General features: G+C 37.2%; 4 protein-coding genes across 6 annotated transcripts; 2 read left to right on the plus strand and 2 right to left on the minus strand.

Moving 5' to 3' along the window:
* Positions 1–805: 805 nt before the first annotated feature.
* On the minus strand, positions 806–3,715 carry LOC136345763 (uncharacterized). The gene is made up of 9 exons (XM_066294353.1): positions 3,565–3,715; positions 3,322–3,512; positions 1,890–1,960; positions 1,702–1,834; positions 1,572–1,654; positions 1,383–1,518; positions 1,246–1,319; positions 1,043–1,184; positions 806–959 (listed from the first exon to the last, which is right to left on the minus strand). The coding sequence occupies exons 1-9, from the start codon at positions 3,580–3,582 to the stop codon at positions 941–943; spliced, it is 867 nt and encodes a 288-aa protein (XP_066150450.1). The 5' UTR covers positions 3,583–3,715; the 3' UTR covers positions 806–940.
* A 2,384-nt stretch (positions 3,716–6,099) lies between these two features.
* RpS12 (ribosomal protein S12) lies at positions 6,100–7,408 on the plus strand. Its single transcript, XM_066294366.1, has 5 exons — positions 6,100–6,220; positions 6,349–6,378; positions 6,559–6,747; positions 6,968–7,124; positions 7,308–7,408. The coding sequence occupies exons 2-5, from the start codon at positions 6,362–6,364 to the stop codon at positions 7,368–7,370; spliced, it is 426 nt and encodes a 141-aa protein (XP_066150463.1). The 5' UTR covers positions 6,100–6,220; positions 6,349–6,361; the 3' UTR covers positions 7,371–7,408.
* A 289-nt stretch (positions 7,409–7,697) lies between these two features.
* On the minus strand, positions 7,698–17,397 carry Gcn2 (eukaryotic translation initiation factor 2 alpha kinase Gcn2). 3 transcript variants are annotated; one of them, XM_066296794.1, is made up of 25 exons: positions 17,098–17,387; positions 16,867–17,036; positions 15,022–15,277; positions 14,826–14,968; positions 14,655–14,764; positions 14,344–14,601; positions 13,492–13,653; positions 13,247–13,436; positions 12,684–13,194; positions 12,435–12,631; positions 12,075–12,376; positions 11,418–11,564; positions 11,068–11,359; positions 10,876–11,015; positions 10,670–10,818; positions 10,477–10,613; positions 10,277–10,425; positions 10,047–10,231; positions 9,704–9,937; positions 9,102–9,315; positions 8,916–9,049; positions 8,691–8,863; positions 8,406–8,643; positions 8,192–8,349; positions 7,698–8,142 (listed from the first exon to the last, which is right to left on the minus strand). In XM_066296794.1, exons 1-25 carry the CDS (start codon positions 17,152–17,154, stop codon positions 8,016–8,018), a joined length of 4,833 nt encoding a protein of 1,610 aa, XP_066152891.1. In that variant the 5' UTR covers positions 17,155–17,387; the 3' UTR covers positions 7,698–8,015. The 3 variants fall into 3 exon arrangements, with proteins under 3 accessions (XP_066152891.1, XP_066152899.1, XP_066152907.1); XM_066296802.1 differs by lacking the exons at positions 16,867–17,036; positions 17,098–17,387 and adding an exon at positions 16,115–16,423; XM_066296810.1 differs by lacking the exons at positions 7,698–8,142; positions 8,192–8,349; positions 8,406–8,643 and having other exon boundaries at positions 8,724–8,863; positions 8,916–9,027; positions 17,098–17,397.
* A 260-nt stretch (positions 17,398–17,657) lies between these two features.
* On the plus strand, positions 17,658–19,556 carry Rox8 (TIA1 cytotoxic granule associated RNA binding protein Rox8). Its single transcript, XM_066296892.1, has one exon. The coding sequence runs from the start codon at positions 17,847–17,849 to the stop codon at positions 18,951–18,953; it is 1,107 nt and encodes a 368-aa protein (XP_066152989.1). The 5' UTR covers positions 17,658–17,846; the 3' UTR covers positions 18,954–19,556.
* Positions 19,557–19,979: the final 423 nt, after the last annotated feature.

Here is a 19,979-nt window from a genome sequence, read left to right on the forward strand (position 1 = left end):
AGCGTCAAGTTTAGTTTCAGATTTAGTTCTGATTGCTCCGCTATCGTGCACTGCACAGAGACAGGATCAAAAGTTTATCTCCCGATGTGAGTGCATTGTGTGCATTGAGTGTAATATGAGCTGGATTAATAGACGCGCCTTCGGAAATTACGCTCCCGATGGAGTGTGCGTGTGTAACATGTTTTTTTACTACTACTATCACCAGGGATGTGCGCTCGTATCGACGGAAGTGTAGATGTCGCTGTTTTTTTTTTCAGTGTGTTCTGATTGATAGATGGCGTTGTTTGTTTCGCGCCCCTTATCCCCTGTGTGACGAAAACGAACCGTTTCCACTCGGGGAGCGGCAAAATTCAGTAAATTAAATCCTTCTCCTTCGTTCGTAACACATACCTTTCGGTATCGCAATTATTCATTTTCGACGATGAATAAACGTTCCGGTTTCGGCGCCTGCAAAATAAGCAATCCCGCTGTTCGACGCGGGATTTCTAAACATTCTCCCGGAAGTTATCCGACGCATTTAATAAGGTGGAACGGAGTTATGAAACGCCCGCTGCTGCTGTTGCTCCGCAGTCGATATTTTATCGCATTAGTTATATTAAATCGCAAGAATTCGCATAATTAAGAACGGAGCGGGTCCGCGCATATGAACGGCGGCTGCAAATTTCCCATATTACCCCGCCGGCTTGACATCTTCGCCTGCATGTTTCCAGCCTTCGGATTGTCCATAAAACTCTCTCGGCTGCGGGATTTCGCATTCCGGATTAAGATACTGCGATGGCCCGTCAGGTCAAAACCAACACCAAAATGCAGGAAAAAACATCCCTTTATTGTTTTTTACAGACCTAAATGTGGAAATCAAACCTTAAAGCCTATGCGCAGTTCTTCTGTAGCTCGGCGCGCAGCTTCTTCTGTAGCTCTGCGCGCAGCCTCATCGCTCGCCTTACGTAGCGGCCACACAACTGGAAAAAAAATATGCATGAAGATCTAAAATTCGCTCAAAACCCCTCAAGTAGCTAACAACAACTAGAACCTCAATACTCACTTGGTAGTACCTTTTTCCTGATCGCAAACAGTACCGTCTTCGCACGTAGAATATCCAAAATCATACTTAACGCACCATAAGAAGTACCAGCATGTTTGGTAAGTCTTATCGTTGATGCAGTGAATACCTTTGGAACCACAACCTGCAAAACGCGGTACCACCGTTTTTCTCCTTATCGAGGTTATTTCGTTTTACTTACGTACCAGAATTGGGAGTTGCAGGTGCTATGGTAGTGGTACTGGTGGCGGTATCGGTGGTGGTACCCTTAACGGTGCAACTGAAACAAAATCAAAGATTGCGCAATCAGTTTCGGCTACCAGAAGTCTTCTAATCATAGTACTTCTGAGAACTGGTGTCATCACACACAGTGCCATTCGGACATGTGTAATAGATATAGTTCACCCACAACCAGGAATTTGAGCAGGTCTGGTAGGTGGTATCATTCAAGCAGTAAATGGTGTATGACCCGCATTTAGCTATAACCACGGACTGCTATTATACCGAAACTAAAATTTTACCCCCAACTTACGTGTGGTGACCACGGGAGCAATTGTGGTGTCCACAGGAGCAATTGTGGTGACCGATGCTGTCGGGGTAGTGGACACTACGCAGCTGCAACCAAATTTCTAAGTGTCGCTCTTTTTGCAACCAGAACTTACCCAATTTCCTGATCGCAAACATAACCAGGGTCGCAAGAGTAGTACTGTGAACTGTATTTGGCCGTCCACAAGAACCACCAACAGGTTTGATAGATGGAGTCGTCCAAACAGCGAATACCCGCATTACCACACGCTATAGAGTATTCCAATGTGACTAAAACACAGTAATGCTTAAGAGTGAGGCTCACCTGAAGCTGAAGCTGAAGCTGCTGTGGTGGTACTGATTGTAGTTGTGAAGGTAGTTGTGTTTGTCAGGCACCTGGAGACACGAAATAATAAGAAATCTTTTAGATCAACTTGGTACCGGTAAAGATGGTACCAAGGGTAGAGAAAGTTGGGACTTAAGTAGTTCACAACCAAAACTAATTTTAGTTTAACAAATCATTAGCAGATGTCGCTTGATCAGGAGATCATGGTTCTATAAAATATATTATTAATTTCTTCTTAATTTTATGAAGTACCACTTTCAGAAGTGAGACAAACATTATTAAATCACACAACATATCCAGGATGCAAACACTTATGTACTATGCCTAACACTTTTATAATAGTACTATTTCTATAAATAGGACATCTCCATTGAAATATCCTTAAGGAGCTTATATGAACACTCCTATCCTTGGAATATAGCAGGTCCGAACATTTTCTATAAGTATTACGATTTTAATGCAAATCTAACAGGTTCCAAGGTGGTACCACATGAGAAAAATGAGATAACGAATTTAAGGAAAGTAAATTTCCTTCGGGGACTTCAAAAGCTGTACTTGGAATGTGTGAGAAATTGGAGGGTTTATTTTCAGTAAGAGGTACCATTTTGATGCAAATCTAGACAGTTTCGAAGAACTACCAAGTTTAAAGGCGAGGTAACATTTTTTAATATGTAGTGTTGTTTCTAAACTTCAATCAACGGTACTAATCTGATAATTTTCTATGAGCTCTACCATTCTCAAACAATTCTACTAAGTCTGAAGGTGGTGCCAGATTGAGAAGTGAGGTAAAACGATAACTAAAATTTTCAAAATGTCGAATTTTTCCTATTGGAGCTAAATCGACACTCTTTAGTTTATGATGTGATAAATGGTACTATTTTCTCTAGAGTCATTTTCAAGTAAATCTAGTAAAAAATTCCACGTCCAAAAGTAAAGTAATATTTTTTCGATGGCAATAAAAGTCTGCAGGGGATCAAAATTTCATATCGAGGAATAAATTAACTTCATTGTTGCAAAAGTTAGTAAAAAGAACTGTAGTGTACAGGTGCAACCATTTTCAAGTCTAATGATGTCAAATCTAGTGAAAAGAGAAGTTATCATGCATCCCAAATATTAAAGAACATCATAACACTTGATGAGAATCTTTAAAATCCTGATACCCCCTTCAAGGGTTAAAACCAATACTGATGTGCTTGCAGTAACGTAAACTTGAGTACTTTCTATAGGTGGTACCTTTCTGAAATTAATCTAGGAAGTACCTTAAAACCGACCTTAAAACTACACAGTAATAAGTACACATGAAATCGAAGAAACATTCACAATATTAAATAAAAAGAATACTTTTTGAAATTTATCTTCAAAATACCTTGATTTGGTGCTATAAAAGTCAAGCAGCGAATTTCGTTCTTACCTAGAATTACCCACATCTTGATCGCAGTAAGTACCGTCCTCACAAGTGTAATATTCGGAACTGTATTTTGTCCAGAACAATACGTACCAACACGTTTGGTACGTCGTCTCATTGAGACAATAAATACCTTTCGCTCCACAACTTTGAGTGTTTGCTAGAGGCAACAAAAGGGCTACCAGGAAGCAGGTGATCTGAAAAAATTAAGGGTGGTACCTGCAAAAAAAGTGCCAGCTTCTCTCTTACGACCAGTGAATTGTGCATTTTTGAGGCCACTTTTTCGATGAAAACGCGGAATGTATTAGAATATTTGTTGAGTTTCCAACTGATTTTAAGACGAAGATAAGGAGATTCCTGTTAAATTGCCAGCAGTAAAGATGCGAGGAACTGCGGCCTTTGATGTTTTTGTGGGTTTTTCATATCAATATTGATCCAAGGATTTTTCCTTGTATCGTTTCATTATCTTTCTATTATTACTATGTCGTTTACAGTTTCGTAAAATGGTTAGAGATCATATTAAAGTTAAATTTACCTACGTCACAATGATTATTAATTAAAAAAGTTGGGGAAACTCCGCTGTGAGGGCGCCTTTCAGTATCAGAAACACGACTTTTTTAACGTTGTTTATAATAAATCAGTAATTAATTAACATCACCTTTCTCCCCCGCCATATCAGATTCGAGATGCAACACGGAACTTGGCCAGGGCTTCCGGCTTGATTAATGGGGCCTCACCCTGTCAGAATCAGATGTGGCGCCCCTGTTTTTATATTAAAATCGCTTTTAGTTTTAATCCGCCCCTCTGTCTCAGGTTAAATTGGGTTACGACCATGTTTTGTCGTGTATTAATCATCATTAACGTATAAGTAGCTGCTATAAAAATTTGGTGAGAAAGTGGGAGAACGCCTCAAAGAGAATTTCAAACAATCTGAATCGTAAAAACTGAGGGCCGTTTAGAGAAAAAAGCCCAATCATGCCCCATATTAGCAAAAAAAGTTGAAAAATTGGTAAATGGAAAATCTCCATTTTTTCCATTATGATCATATGTTGATGTCTTCTGCATATGCCTCAATGTAGATCTAGACGACCTTTATAAAAAGATTCTATTGCTTTCCTTGTTTTGGTGGATAATACCGTCGCTATAGTGATTTAAAAGTTAATATGACGCGAGATAGAGGTAATTTGATGGATGCGAAAAGTTATTAAAGAGGCGCTTGAGAAAATGGACGATGGCACCATCTATAGAGCGATAGTCCCAATTCTTGAGTTAGCTACCTGTTTATTCAGAACAAATGTGAATTTTTCCATCTTAGATTATTAAACGTATCTAACTACTACTTTAAATTTCTTATTCTTTTTCGATGTTCTTTATTTGATGAAAATGTCGATATTTTTGTCCAGGGTAAGTGGTCCGTTAATGTATAACTTGTTTGTCAACTGTTATAAGAATTTTGGGAAAGGTGGTGGCTGGGGGTTAAAGCAGCTTTCTTAAATTTTGTTAGTAATCAGAATATTAACAACTACTCTTAAAAAATGTATCTTAAAACTCCACAGATGCTTCCAAACACAAATATTAATAGATGTTTTAGTACCCAAAGAAAAATGGGACAAAACACTTTCAAAATGTATAAAACCCTGCATTTTCTTATTTTTCCATCTTTTTGCTTTATTATGCAAAGGTCCTCATTTTAAAAACTCCACTAAATTGGTATTAATATCATTTTTTTAGTTGTATCTTCAAACATCACATTAAAATCTCTACAAACGAATACATGTCAATCACCATCTTGTCAAGGCTATTGTCAGAGGTCTTGTTAAACATCAGAACATATTTTTAATATTCCTTTACATCTTTTTGCAGTTTCACCTCTTATCAGCACATCATTATAATGATCTTTAGGGACATCTAAATACTAGAATTTGATGAGTCTTAACAAATATTTTATGGATAATAACAATTACTAATCAATCATATCCTTCTTAAATTATTTCAGATGAATTAATTAGGCGCATATTGCTGCAATTGACAATACAAAAGAATTATACCTTGGTTTTGAGTAATTTGCATTAACAAAGAAAATTTTTCCTGTGCTCTCAAAATTTTAAGACATATAATTATATTCATTTTTCAGCTTAAAAGTTGTAATATTTGCTCCATGTACTACACCTGCTACTCTAAGAAACCTAAATTTGTCCATGAAAGATCTTATTTGTAATTTTTTATAGAAGACATTCAAATATTATATCTCAACATATTGCTATGCGTCTTTGATGGCAATCAGTTGTAAAAAAGGAGGAGGTCAAATGAAGTTTTGATGCAGTTAAGATATTTCTCTCCCTCCATTTTATTTATAAATATCAGCTCTCAAATATGCACCTCAAAAAATTTAAGTAGTTTGGCAAATGTTGCTTCTTTTATTCTGAACCATTGTTTGAATCCTCATTCTGGTATATTGTCTGTATTAAATTGGCTTCTCAAAAAGCATCTCCTTTTAGCAAATAAAAAGTATTATCGTGTACAATCATGATTTCTCCAAATTTCATTAAAAATTTACATTTTTCGAAATAGAAAATACTTAAACTTTTCCTTTTATTAATCGTATAATTATATATTTAAGATCAAACATAATTGAAAATTATGAAAACAAAAAAGTATTAATACATTTATTTATATTTTTTAGTAGTTTTTAGCTTATTTTTCAACAAAATTGTAAATACAAACAAACGTGACTTTACTGATTAGATTGACAGTGACAATGTCAAATAGATACGCATCCACGTGACATCACTCACCATTTCAACCAATAACTAAATAGAATTCCTGAGTGGAATGAGAATAGCCTTTGCTTCGCGTTACTCCACATCCTTTCTCTGTGAGTTGCTGTTGTGAACGGACCGTATAGGTAAACATGTCTCCAAAAAATCCAATTTTTTCCTTTAAAATCTGCCTCATCCCTCTTTAAATTTTCATCCTGCTAATAAACAAACTCTCACTTCAAAAGCTCTAATTCATATTTTTCTTCTTTTTCAGGTTTTAACTCAAAATGTCTGATGTTGAAGTGTGAGTATCATCTTAACCTCTAAAATGCTGGGAAACTGGTTTCAATCTAGAAATTGAAAGCTTGACCGGCTTGCGAGAAGACTCTCGTAGGGCTATTCGAGACATTATTTCTCAATAATGTCTTGAGAATCCCAGAGAGCCTCCTCGGTAAGCACTGTGTTGACTTGAGGATGTTTTTAGAGATGAAGCCCTTCCTGCGCCAACCCCAGTTTCTGGGGGACCCATGGATGTGAATCAGGCGTTACAAGAAGTCCTGAAAACAGCGCTAATACATGACGGAGTTGTGCGTGGTTTACACGAGGCTGCTAAAGCTTTAGATAAGCGCCAAGCTGCCTTGTGTGTGTTGGCTGAGAATTGTGATGATGTCCGGTAAGTTTCAATTTAATTAGGTTGGAATTATTTAGTATGAGAAATGAGGAGTTAAAATCAAAATAGTAATATGTGGCAATTTGTGAAAATGCATTTTTACTTAAAGCCTTCTTAAACATGAAAATTCTCCATTTCAAGTATTCTTTTCTATTTATTAGCTCTATTACAGTTAATTTGAGTTATAGCTACTAAATTTAAAGCTGTATTTTCTTTGGTTTAGGTACAAAGAAGTAGTGCAGGCACTCTGTGTAGAGCACCAAATTGACCTCATTAAAGTCGACAATAACAAGAAATTGGGGGAGTGGTCTGGCCTGTGCAAAATTGACAGCACGGGCAAAGCCCGTAAAGTTGTTCGCAGCTCTTGTGTAGTTATTCGGGTAAGTAAAGTAACTTTTTTTTTTAAATATTCCTCTTGGCCAAAATGATGAATCTTAAGGCAGGCTCCCTCTGCAGACGAACCCTTTAACCATGGTTGAAACTATTGCCTTCTGAATACTGTCAACTATTTAAAATTATCAAATTCTGATAATGAAAATGTTAAACATGAGTCTTTGTTTCAGGACTTCGGGGAGGAAACGCCTGCTTTGGATGTGCTGAGGGACTATCTGAAAAATGCTAAATAATTTTTTATTGTTTTAAGAAATAAAAGGTTTTAAAAAGATTATTTTTTTTTTCGGTAAACAAGATAGAAAATCCGCAATTACTGAACTTTTGCAACTTAAAATTGTGTACTGTACTTTAAAATGAAAAAGAAAACATAGGTAACTCAAAAATAAAAATTACCGTACGCGATTGATTGTATCTAACAGGCCAAATGAATTCAGGTCTGCAAAATCATTGCAATTGCGTATGCTTTATGTTCCAAGACGTACATGGCTATATCTATATTATTTTTTACTAATCAAATAACTCTTATCTACGTTCGGGAAGGCTAAAACATATAAACAAAATATATGAAAATAATATATTCCAGGAAAGCCTCATGTCTAGGCAATATTTGAGCATATACCTACAATTTAACAAGCCCACTTACAAAACGTCTAATGAAAAGAAAAATTAAGACAAACATGATAAAACAATCTAATAAGTGACAAAAATACTGATTGATACCTAGAATAAAACAGAAGACTGCGCTAACAAAAACAAAAGAATTATTTACATCTTCTAGTGGTAATGCAATGGCGCCACCTCATGTCAACAGACTCTCATCAACATTACTATCAGTCAAACAAATAAATGTATAGAGGGCATAACTGCTCCCACTACAACTAAACAATCACTTTATAAAAATTATCAGTTAAACTATACAAAACGACGGTCGGATTGGTCTTCTTCATGCGCAGTTCCCAAATCTCCTCACAAATTTCATTGAGATAGTTTTTCAACTTGGGGAATCTGAAAAAATTACATTGAAAATGCAATAAAACAGTCCAAAACAACTTACTTGGCGATGCAATTTAACACGGAATTGTTGTAAAGGTTTTCGGTGTCGAAAACTAAAAAAGAGGTCAAGTGTCTAATAATTAATGAGTCAATATTAACGGCAATCACAGTAGTAAAACCTGACAATTTTTTGAACAGCCCATCTAGTTGGGAACGAGCCTAAAAGTTAATTTTAATTAAGAAATAAATTGAGAATTTCATTGAGAAAAAATCACCTGGTTTTCGTAGCGCTTGCGCACGTTTGAGGAAAGTTTCTCCAGAGTGACTAAAAGTACGTCCACAACCGCTTCAGAATCACTTTTCTCAGTGTAGCTGGATTTGCTCTCAGATCTAGTTAAGTTATTGGAAGCCTGACTGTTCTCCGATGAACCTTCATTACGAATTTTCAGAATTTTTTGCATATTGTCTACCAACTCCGAAATAGTGTAAAGCTTCTCTTGAAACTTTTCAAAGCTGCAAGAACATTCTAGATTACTCTAGACTCTTCGAGAACTATTCACCTCTCCCTGGAATCCTTATCCCAACTGCGCATCCTGACGAAACCCTGATCGTTGTCCTTCAAAATAATAGCGTAAGACACGCCCAATTCCATCAGCTGTTCTTGCACTTCCACTGAATTCGCCGCCTCAATTAATGAACATTTGACGCCGGACGCCCAGAGCCTCCTCAATATCTGTCAAAGAAACTGTCGTTTTTTATAGTTCACACTTCACATACCTGTCAACCTTAGTCTTCTCTTTTATCAATTGTTTACCCCCCACTGAACAAACAATGGCGTCCAGGGCTTCCATTTTGGGCAATTCCTCTTTATCCTGTTTTTGGACAGCCTGAGCAAGTCTATCCAGCGATATTGAAATGCCTTTAAATTCATAAGTGGTTTGTGTTGCATTAGTAATATTTTTTAAACATACCGACTGCACTTTGCGGAGTGTCTTTATATCCCATATTAGTTTGATCCATGACTGTGCGGTAATAAGAGATCATGGCGTCATAGCGCCCTCCCGCTGCCACCACTTCTTTGCAATCTGATCTTTTTTTCTTCTTCAGTTCGCATACAAACTCGCATATCATCCCAGAGTACAGTTTTATGTTAGAGACAAGGCCGGGTGCCACCACGATGTCGAACTAAATTAATTATTTTATATTAAGAGTTCTTTTTTTTCTTAAAATAAGACTATTTTTGCATTTGAAAGGAACAAATAATAATCTGTACGAAACACCTCGCTTTTTTCCCTAAAAATGTTACATTTATTGGTCTGAATTTTCGAGCGATAATTAGAGTTAGCTGTCGTTGATTTTCGAAGGTATAAAAACTAACTTGTGCAGTATAACACTTCGATGTATCCTCAAAAAATAAAACTTTTTTAAGATCCAATTTCAGAAAAACAATAAGCGTCAAGTCTTCCTGTTTTTCAGTGACTCTTCATAATTTCGTTCAACAATTTCGCAATTTAAAGACTCAATTTTCAGTTAAAATTAACCATGTCTCTTTTTGAAGGATTCAAAAACCAACCTGCACTCCGTAAAACTCAGCATTTTGAACAATAGTTTTTAGTTCCTGAATCGCTATTTTCGCCATTTCTGCAGCTTCCCCAGTTTTTTTCTTAGTAATGGCTTGAAACTGATTGGTCACCTTCGAAATCTCGATCTCACAGTGGAGATAGCTGATTAAAAGGTTCATCATTGTGTCCGAGAGACCTCTTTGTATGAGAAAATTTTGAAGTTGAGATTTGGGCACTTTGCCCTCCTAGAATTGAGAGTTTGTAACTGTAATAGTGGCTGACATGAATCGAGAAAAATAGAAGGCTCATTTCGAGCACAACTAATTTGTAACTTTCAAATAACCTCGTACATACCTTAATATCGCGTAATAAAGTCAAGAGTGCATCATGTCTCTCCCTCACACCACAATGCAACAAAATAGCTTCAAAGAGGGCAGTGTGATTCAGTCTTATCAAAAAGTGTTTGTTTCTCACTCCCGGCAGCTCATTTATAATTTCATAAACGATATACAAAATTTCCGCGTCGGCCATTAAACTTCCTAAAAAGGATTTAAAAAAAAAAAAAAAAAAAGCATACTTGATACCTTTATTAGCAGTAACTATATCAAAAGCACCCACGTAGAACTGCCTAGGGAGGAAACCGAAAACTTTCTTTTCCTTATAAACTCTCTCCACAGAGTACCTCCGGAAAGGAGTGATATTGTTCCATGCAACATAACGGGCAAATGGGACTCTAAAAGAGCAATTAATAAATCTCCCTTAGTGATACAAAGCATTGACAAACCTTAATTCGTGGGGCAAACATACAATGTTGCCGAAATGGGTCATCAAGTTCACGCAAGACTCAGCCTTCTCACAGTAGCTACTCTTGGGCATGAGCAAAGGCGTTGCCAGATTTTGCCCTCCATGCTGCTTGAAAATCTAAAAAATTCCTTAAACATACAGAAAAATTTCCAAAGGTTAAAGTCATCACATACCTTAACGCAAATTTCCCTGACAAAATTGAAAACATTGAGAAACATTGAGAGCTTTGTGGCGACCGGATTGGTCGGGTCTCGGTCGTAAGTGATATCTTGGGCGGGCGTTATCACTTGTTTGAAACACTGGGAAATTAGGTACTTATAACCTAAACAATTAAAGTAAACCTTATTGAAATTTGAAGTTTCAAATTCAACGTACAAACCTTTTGACTGGGGATTGCTCAAAGTGTGCCTCACAAACTCTTGCAGTTCCTGTTCCTCTAAAACTGGAGGAGGAAGATGTTCCGACTGTAATAGCTCCTGAGAAGTGGGTCGTTTAGCTATGTCATGGTTTAGTAACCATCTGAAAAGCCAAAGTCTCAGAAAAATTTATTTTAAACCAGCAAAATTCCTACCTGATAAGGAACCGAGCTCTATCATTCTTCTCACAAAAATCCTCAGGCAAATACACTTCCTTGCACCGAAGCTTTGAGAGAATTTTAATCCTCTCCATGTCGGTTGCCAGAGGTCTATAGCACATTTCAAAGAAGATTATTCCTAAACTATAAATGTCGACTTTCTGGTTGTAAATAGCCTTCGGAGCGGAATTAATCTCTGGGGCTACATAGAGGGCTGTCCCTACTTGCCCAGTCTTGCTTTCGTCCCCTAAGTCATCTTTAAGGCTCTCAATTTGACTTTTGGAGATTCCTTTATGTAATAATTATTGAGGATATATTTTTTAAGTGGGTTAGGGGATGATATTTACCATATGCGTCTCCCGGCTTGGTATGTATGGCGATGGTCGTTGCCAAACCAAAATCTCCAATTTTCACGTGATCGTTTGAATCCAGGAAAATGTTCACTGGTTTCAAGTCTCTGTGGATCATGCCCTGGGTATGGATATGTGCTAGGCCTTAAAGGAAAATCGCCCTTTTAAACTTTATCAGCGGGCTGTTCAAGATATAGCAAAAATGCTACTTTGGTTACAAATTTATTAATATTATAAGCTCAGAAATCCAAAATCTGTCTAATTGACCATTTAATATATATGCGATTTCCGCAAAAAATTTTAAATCCAGTAATTTGAGGCCACCCAATGTACTTCCTCGTGAATTACTGGTTGTGTATAAAATATGTTTACAATTTAAATCGACTTCATCCTCGCATTTCAAGGACACAATATATGAATTTCAACACCAAACCTAAACTTGCAAAACTTTTACCATTCCCTAAACTAACCTGAGTATTGCTAGTTGCCTACACTCGAATTGTCTTATATCTCTAAAATCTAATAATTTCCTTGCCTTAAAGAAACTAATATAACCATATACAGATTTTCATTACTACAAAAAACAATTAAGTCCTGCAACGAAAACTGCAGTTATAACTATCAAAACCTGATGAAAACGTTTAATCTTCTTACCATCAACCATTTCCCTAAACAGTCTCCACACTCTGTCCTCGTCCTCGCAGAGATTGTGGTCAATGGCCGTCCTCAAAGTGCTTTTCTCGCAATACTCCATTTGAATGTACAAATAGTCTTCTTTTCGTACTATTTCTTTTAGATTTTCCACGGTCGAGTTTCTGGTCTGCTTTACTGAGGAAACTTCATTGGATTCATCTAAATCCAACGAAGTTACCTCGGCAAAGCAGGCAACAAATTGATTCTCGTCAGAAACACGTTCAAATTCGATGCTGTCAGAGTCCGAATTGTCTCCAAAACGACTAAAAGGAATACATATATTTTTTGATGTTTTTTTTTGTAAAACAACGAGATATATACTTGGCCATTGGAGCTGTAAAAGGATCCTCCTCCTCCTCCTCTTCCTCCTCCTCCTCCTCCTCCTCCTCTTCGTCCTCATCGCTGGTGTCATCTGAAGACTCCTCATATGCAGCCTGTGCTTTACTGTCATAAGTAATGGAAATCTCCACGTTTTTCATGGGAGGAGCCATGGCCTCAATGTCATCATTGAAACTAAACTGTAAAACAATCATTACAAGGAAATGCTTTGTCCACAAAAAAAATCCCAACCTCATCCTTCCTCAGCACTATTAACCCTCCTTTAGGGGGCTCTGAAGTGTGGGTTGTAGTGGTAGTAAAACTCGAATCTTGCTCCACATCCCCTTTAATTGTTGTGGTCTCAATCCAGGAATTGTAATACCGAACTATATTCTCATGATTTAACTTCGAGAGCAACATCACCTCCCTTAAAATCTTCTTCTTACTGGCCTTATTATGAGTACTCAATTTGATTTTTTTAATGGCGTAATATCCGCCATCAAGCTTGTTTTTGGCTTTCAAAACATCCCCAAACGCACCTTTGCCCAGATTTTCAAGAATTTCGAACTCGCTGCTAATGCGAGACTGACCCAAATTCTGTAAAGGAAGCGTGGAGGAGGTGATTTCAGGGGAAGGAAGACGGTTATTAGGGGCTTCAATTGCCAGGTGGTGAGGAGAGAAGTGGACTATGGGTTTATGGAAGAAGGCGTGGTTGAGGAGCTGATTGGCAGTATAGCGTTCTTTTTCATCTTTGGTCAGGCAACTGAAAATTATCAAATTACAGACTGATTTTTTGTCACAAAAAAGCCTATTACTTTGAAAGCAAGTCATAGAGATCACTAGGAAGGTCATTAGGAACCTCAATATCGCCAGTATGACCAAGCAGCCTCAACACTAAGCACCCAAAATCGTAAATATCAGTCTTTTTGCTGTAAGTTCCATGAGTGGACTGAACTAGATCCAAGAGTCTTCGATGAATACTATAGTCGGCCACCTTGACTAATCCTGTAATAGGGAAATTCTGATGATTTTGAGGATTTTAACTAGGACGATATAGTACCTCTTTCATTCATAAAAACGCAGGATTCCTGAAGGTTCTTGTGCACCACGTTGTTTCGATGAATATAATCAAGGGCTGTTAAAATACCGCGAGAGAGGTGCTTGAGATAATCTATCTCTACTTTGAGATTCTGGCTGGAAAATAAGGAGAAGCAGCTGGACCCTGAAATAAAAAGAAATACGATAATTGATGTTTTAATGAAGTAGGAAAATTATTTATTAATTATTAAGCTAGAAGCGCTAATTTTATGTGCTTAAAACCATGTAAAATGGGTCATTGAGTTGAAAAATGAAAATAATAACGACGGAAAACGATCCATATTGCAAGAGTGCAATCTGGTTCAGAAAAACCTATTCGTACACTAGGCGCTCTTGTGTCTTTTCTTCCCAAATTGTATTCATGTATACTGCTTTAAAATTTATTGGCGATTTCCATCGCCTTCAGTGCTAAAATTCGTTCTTTCTACAAGTTAAAAAAACAATGAAAAGGGCCACGGGAACCTTTGGGTAATGCTTTCGGTGACCTTAAAACCCTTGAGAAATAAAAATTCGTCGATATTCAGCAACATTCCTTTATCTTATAAATATTTAAAACTATTGCAAATTCCTCACTTTTTACCTTCGCTGCTATTGGTAGCAATGTTTGAATAAACACCTCATTACAAGGCACGGAATTTATAAATTCCTCTTTAAAGATAGCGCAACCCAATCAAAACATAGGAAATTTCCAAAGAATACAATCCAGTGACAAAATTTTCCCTCAATAAATCCAAATATTTATACCGAATTATGGCCGCAAATATTTACGCAAAATACGAGTTTTATTACCCACTGCACTGCAATTAAAACTCACCTCTAATGAACTCCTTAAGGACGTGTACGACCACCTTATCCCCATCAATCGCGCCATGCTTGAGGCCAAAATAGTTAGCTAAATTGAGGTGTCTCAATTTAGTGAGGTAGTTTAGTTCTTGTTCGATGCTCGCGACGTTTCGGAGTAGCTGATTTGAGTCCGAGTTTTTGGCCTCAAGGCTCCATTCAGAGACCTCAACTAACTCACCTGAATCCTTGTCTATTCCTGTGAAGGTTATATTGAAGGGCTCTGAATGGCCTAAAATTAATAACTTGATAACATAGAAGCTATTCAAACTTGTGCAAATTTACGTAGGCATCTCCCCGTTTGCACAGTTCTGCCGCCAAAATTAAGCAAAAAAGTGCCTTTGTGGTTACAATGGATTTCGTCATTGTTTTCTGTTCCGCTATTGTGATGCTTTCTTTGTTTTATGATAAAAGTCCGTTAAAAAAGACGAAATAATGAATCTCAATAAAACTCACCTGTGAATAAACGAAGTCCTTCTATGCATCACCTCCTCCTCTGCCTCAGTTTCAGACACGCTCTTCTGCCTCTCTTTTCTCTGCCTCATTTCAGCTTTCAGTAACTCCTCTCTCTGTTGCACCTCCCTCATCATGGTCTCACGCTAACACTCCAGACTTATAGAACTGCAAAATCTTAAGACTCCAACAATGTTACCTGTCGGTCCTCTTCCAACTTCCTCTGCTGCTCTTCCTCCCTCTTCTTTTCTTCCTCCTGCAGCACCATTTGATGATAAAAGCTCTTCATTGCAGGCTTATTGTGTTGATGTAAAAATTCTTCCACATGTTGGCAAAGCTGGAATATCATAACTTCGCCTTTGTACTCCCGGGCTTTGAGGTCCAAGTGCTTCTTCAGTTCGTCGAGATAGGTTTGGGACAGGCCCTTGGCCTTTTCGAGGTAAAGTGATGGAACACTGAGAGAAAAATGAATGTTCGAGTACGATAAAATAATTTAAAATATCAGTTTCGAGTTTAAGTAAACTTTATCTCAGAAGAAAAACATTGCACGTCACTGAAACTTTTAATTAGTCGAGTTTAAATGTTTTTATGAGAGGAAGAAAATCAAACCATAATTAAATTGAAAGCATTGAGGAACTGGGAGGGCTCTCAGGAATCACATGGATTTCAGAAAATTTACAAAATGAGCGATTTTATTATTTTTTATTCCTGAAATGTAACCTTGGAGCTGAAATTTTGCAACTTTGTTTATCTAAGTCATCTTTTCCTATGAAGGAAAGTGTCATTTTTAAATATTTATTGGCCTGAAACCAGGGGCGTACTTTTTAAATTTCTAATTAACATTAAAAAAAAATCTAGAAATTCCAAAAACAATACACCCCTGGTGTTTTCATTTTTTTTAATTCTCTCCTTTCCTGCTAAGTTCGAATTTACACATATACCAATGACTTCAAAAAAATAAATCTAACAGGTTTACGTCAGGACTTCGTGACGGCCAAACATGTCTACTACTCCCACCAATCCATCGATATGGAAAATTCAATATCATATCTAATGTAATAATTGAAAGGCATGACGGAAAACGGCAAAAATTCAGAAATTAAAATATTCAAAACGGGTAACATCAATCAATCTTTCGTCCAAAAAATCATGCTAAATACTTGAACAAAATGGAGTAGCCGAACGTTTAAATCATCCAATTATCGAAAAAATAAAATATTCAGTTCTTGAAAAGGATTTGAAGAAATTATTCTATATTATTATAGGCTAAAGCCGGAAACACAACTGTCTACCTGCGTAATAGATCCTTGGCGTCAAGGTTATCAGCAAGGCTCTACAAAGAATGGACAAAGGAACACCAGATGTTTCTCATCTATGGGCTTTTTGATGTAGTGTAATGGTTCACATGGTCAAGTAAACCCACATGAAGACAAGAAAGCAGAAATGTACATTTTATTGGAGTCAAGAGACAACAGACAAGAAAAACCATGGTTTTTACGATGCCATTAAAGAAAATATTTTTATTAGCACAGATGCGACTGTAATAAACGAAAAGAATTACCGCAATTTATAGGAATAACATGCAGAGAGAGTTAGATAATTCAATTAACATCCAAACTTATACTGGACACGTAATGTATTAAGATCAGTATTGAACTCTCAGAAACAGTCAAAAACAAGTGTAAAGAATCTTGTTCTGTATTCTGCACATATTTCTATCTATTTTTGACGATTGGGAGTGAGCGTTTCTCTTTATTTGAACAGGCCTATTGGGCAATAAATTGTACAAATAATTACCATTTATGTGTTAAAATCTCCTTTTTCATATTTTGAGAACACTCTGTATATTACAATTTATTTATTTTTGGGAGAATATCAGGAGAATGAATGATTGTTATTAGTACTTGTGGCAAATTAAGACACCATAAATAGATAATGCACCAGTACAAAGAATATCAGAAAAAGAAAAACATCCAATAATATCTCTCTCACTAATAATGTGTCTTTCCAAATACCCTATATCTTATAAAATTCTAATCCTTACTCATTGGGGTACTTCTCGGAACAGACAACATGCAAATCCACCTTTGCATTAACCTCCCCATTACCAGAGCTGCCTCTTTGTGGGGTAAGAGATATGCTCAAGTTCAAAGGGCTCCACCTGTTCCACGCCCGCTTTACCCTCAAGTCCCGCAAATCTTCTCCGTAAATGCCCTAGAAAAGGCAAGTGGGGGGAGTTAAGGGGATAGATTCTTGAATTAGGAAGTAAGTATACCTGCAAGGCTTCAAATTCGTTGCCTTGACGCAACTCCAAACTGTCTTCATGAGACATATTGGGATGGTAATGTTACATTTAGAAGAATAAGCCGAAAATTTTAGAAAATAGGAAAAGGTTTTCCTAGTGGTTGACGTTTTAGTTGTTTTTGCCTAACCTAAGATTAGAAATGTTTATGTGTGGCTGATAAGACCGAGAAATGGCCGAAATTTGTTAATCTTGTTATTTTGTTATGGCGTTTCAGAACCTATAAAACAAAGATGAAGAGCTACGGGTAGCCATTTTTAGTCTTGTTTTAATTTTTTTGATAATTATTAAATAAATGTACACGGCATACACATTAAGTTTTTTTAACGAATTCCGCTTACATAAAATTATTGAATATGATATTGTAAAGCAAAAAAAGATTGAAACACGCTTAGAAACAGTTAAACGATAAATTTTTATATATACTTCTTTTTTGTCTTCATTATCTACCTTGGTTTGTCACTCAAATATTACTAGAAAAACTAGAGATTTTTCATTTATTACTAGATTGCAGGCGAACAAATGGCACTCATGACAGGCCGGACATCAAAAGAAAACTTGGCTGGTTGTTGCTATTTGTCATCAACTTATCAAATTTCTCCGGAAGAAAAGCCCTCGAAAAACACTTTCTAATGCTAATAAACTGTAATTAATGTGTACAGAAGGTGGAATTTAGTGTTAGCCCCATTGTAATAGACCCTTGAACGAGCATCGGCCCCAACATGTCGGACGAATCTTTCCCCAAAACTTTGTATGTGGGCAATCTGGACATGTCGGTGCAAGAAGACCTGTTGTGCACTTTGTTCTCACAAATCGGCCCCGTGAAGGGGTGCAAGATTATTAGGGAGCCCGGCAACGACCCGTATGCCTTCGTCGAATTCACCAACCACCAATCGGCCTCCACCGCGTTAATTGCCATGAACAAACGCGTATTTTTAGACAAGGAAATGAAAGTGAATTGGGCCACCAGCCCTGGAAATCAGCCCAAAACAGATACCTCCAACCACCATCACATATTTGTAGGCGACCTATCTCCTGAAATCGAGACTGAAACCCTGAGAGAGGCCTTTGCTCCGTTTGGTGAGATCTCAAATTGCAGAATTGTTAGAGATCCGCAGACCCTAAAATCGAAAGGATATGCATTCGTGTCTTTTGTTAAAAAAGCTGAAGCAGAGAATGCCATTCAAGCAATGAATGGGCAGTGGCTAGGCTCACGCTCAATCCGCACAAATTGGTCTACAAGGAAGCCTCCGCCACCCCGTACTGAAAAACCCACTCAAAGCAAGAAACAGATCACATTCGAGGAGGTATATAACCAAACTTCACCTACCAACACTACAGTTTACTGTGGGGGCTTTGCAAGTGGCCTGTCTGAAGACTTAGTAACAAAAACTTTCACCCGTTTTGGGGCTATACAGGACATAAGAGTGTTCAAAGACAAGGGGTATGCCTTCATTAAATTTGTGACTAAAGAGAGTGCAACTCATGCCATTGAGAGTGTCCATAATACTGAAATAAATGGGCAGACAGTGAAATGTTTCTGGGGTAAAGAGAATGGAGGCCTGGGGCCTGATGTTAACGCCATGAATGCAACTGGGGCAGCAGTTTCTCAAGCTCCAACTTATTCATATGGTTATGGTACTCAGTACTGGTACCCTCAATCTGGAGGGTATGGTGGTACTGCCCAGTATATGCAGTATCCATATCAGCAGCAGTATCAGTACCCAGGAGGGCAGCAATACTGCGTGGTGCCCCCTCAAGGGCAATGGCCAGCACAGGCAGGACAGCAGCCCAACATGGGGGTGATGTATAAGTACCCGACGCAGTGAAGTGTTGTTTGACTTGTGGTGCGGACTATTTCGAAGTGAAGTAGCAGTGTATTATTCTTACAATTATTATAGACTTTGGAATTCACTTGTACTGCTGCTACATGTCCTAGTATGTAATTAGGTACCAAACTAGGACGTTTTGTTCGAAGACTGTTGTTTGACTGTTAGGAGGCATGTATAGCACCCAATTGAGCTTGAGTGAATTGCTGTCAATTCCAGGCCTTTCTCTCATGCTCTGTGTGTGATATGACACGTTTTTCGGAATACCTAGTTATTTTCTGTATTATGTATTACACCTCTTATATCCACTTAACAATTGCCTATATTTTTTGGATTTAAAATTGCGCACTTTTCAAGTTTTCTGACTGAAAACTGCGCATAAATTTTTTTTTTTTTTTGAGAACGAATGAGAATCATACAATAATAGGATCGCCTGTAAATTCTGCTTTCATAGTGGCAGTTTATTAGCTGTAATCCTTTGCTAAATGTTTCCCTATCAAAAGGAAATAAGGTACGATTGTAGCAGATTTTGACAAAAAAATGCAGAATTTTATAATGAAATGTATATTATTGCTAGTTGTTAATAAAAACTAAGGTCTGGGAGTTCACATTTTATTCCCTATCAAAATTCGGTAATTACCGCTCCCACGCCACTACATTTTATAAAAGTGATTTTGCTGATCAGAGCTTGGTACGGCACTGCACAGTATATATGTAAATTTGAATTTTTTTCTTACAATAATTTTAAAAAATTTATACCTAAGTTAGAATTTGGCACACCTCATAATCGCAAGGGAGCAATGGTGCTCGTTATATATTTATAACAAAAACAATGAAAACTAGCGGTGCACAAAGATTTTGGTAAGCGAAGACGATCAATTTTCAGATTTAAGAGTCTGCACAATGCCAATGGCTCAATTTAAACAAAAAAATTATATTTGAAGGGCTTTGCATGCCACTGTATTATGAGGAAAATGATAGTGATATTTTGGTTGACAAAAAAATATGCAAATACTGAATAGAATC

The sequence above is a fragment of the Euwallacea fornicatus genome, chromosome 2, assembly GCF_040115645.1.
Source record: "Euwallacea fornicatus isolate EFF26 chromosome 2, ASM4011564v1, whole genome shotgun sequence".
Taxonomy (NCBI): domain Eukaryota; kingdom Metazoa; phylum Arthropoda; class Insecta; order Coleoptera; family Curculionidae; genus Euwallacea; species Euwallacea fornicatus.

What these genes read in the sequence shown, in the direction of transcription:
- Gcn2 (XM_066296794.1), bottom strand. Translation starts at nt 17,154, where the DNA reads ATGTCTCATGAAGACAGTTTGGAGTTGCGTCAAGGCAACGAATTTGAA. An exon ending in TGTTTGCCCCACGAATTAAG is followed by an intron (nt 10,426 to 10,476) that starts GTTTGTCAATGC and finishes TTGCTCTTTTAG; the next exon opens with AGTCCCATTTGCCCGTTATG. An exon ending in GTGTTAAATTGCATCGCCAA is followed by an intron (nt 8,143 to 8,191) that starts GTAAGTTGTTTT and finishes TAATTTTTTCAG; the next exon opens with ATTCCCCAAGTTGAAAAACT.
- Rox8 (XM_066296892.1), top strand. Translation starts at nt 17,847, where the DNA reads ATGTCGGACGAATCTTTCCCCAAAACTTTGTATGTGGGCAATCTGGAC.
- RpS12 (XM_066294366.1), top strand. An exon ending in GAGAATTGTGATGATGTCCG is followed by an intron (nt 6,748 to 6,967) that starts GTAAGTTTCAAT and finishes TCTTTGGTTTAG; the next exon opens with GTACAAAGAAGTAGTGCAGG. An exon ending in GCTCTTGTGTAGTTATTCGG is followed by an intron (nt 7,125 to 7,307) that starts GTAAGTAAAGTA and finishes TCTTTGTTTCAG; the next exon opens with GACTTCGGGGAGGAAACGCC.
- LOC136345763 (XM_066294353.1), bottom strand. An exon ending in AGCTTCAGCTTCAGCTTCAG is followed by an intron (nt 1,835 to 1,889) that starts GTGAGCCTCACT and finishes AATACTCTATAG; the next exon opens with CGTGTGGTAATGCGGGTATT. An exon ending in TGCTCCCGTGGTCACCACAC is followed by an intron (nt 1,519 to 1,571) that starts GTAAGTTGGGGG and finishes CCGTGGTTATAG; the next exon opens with CTAAATGCGGGTCATACACC.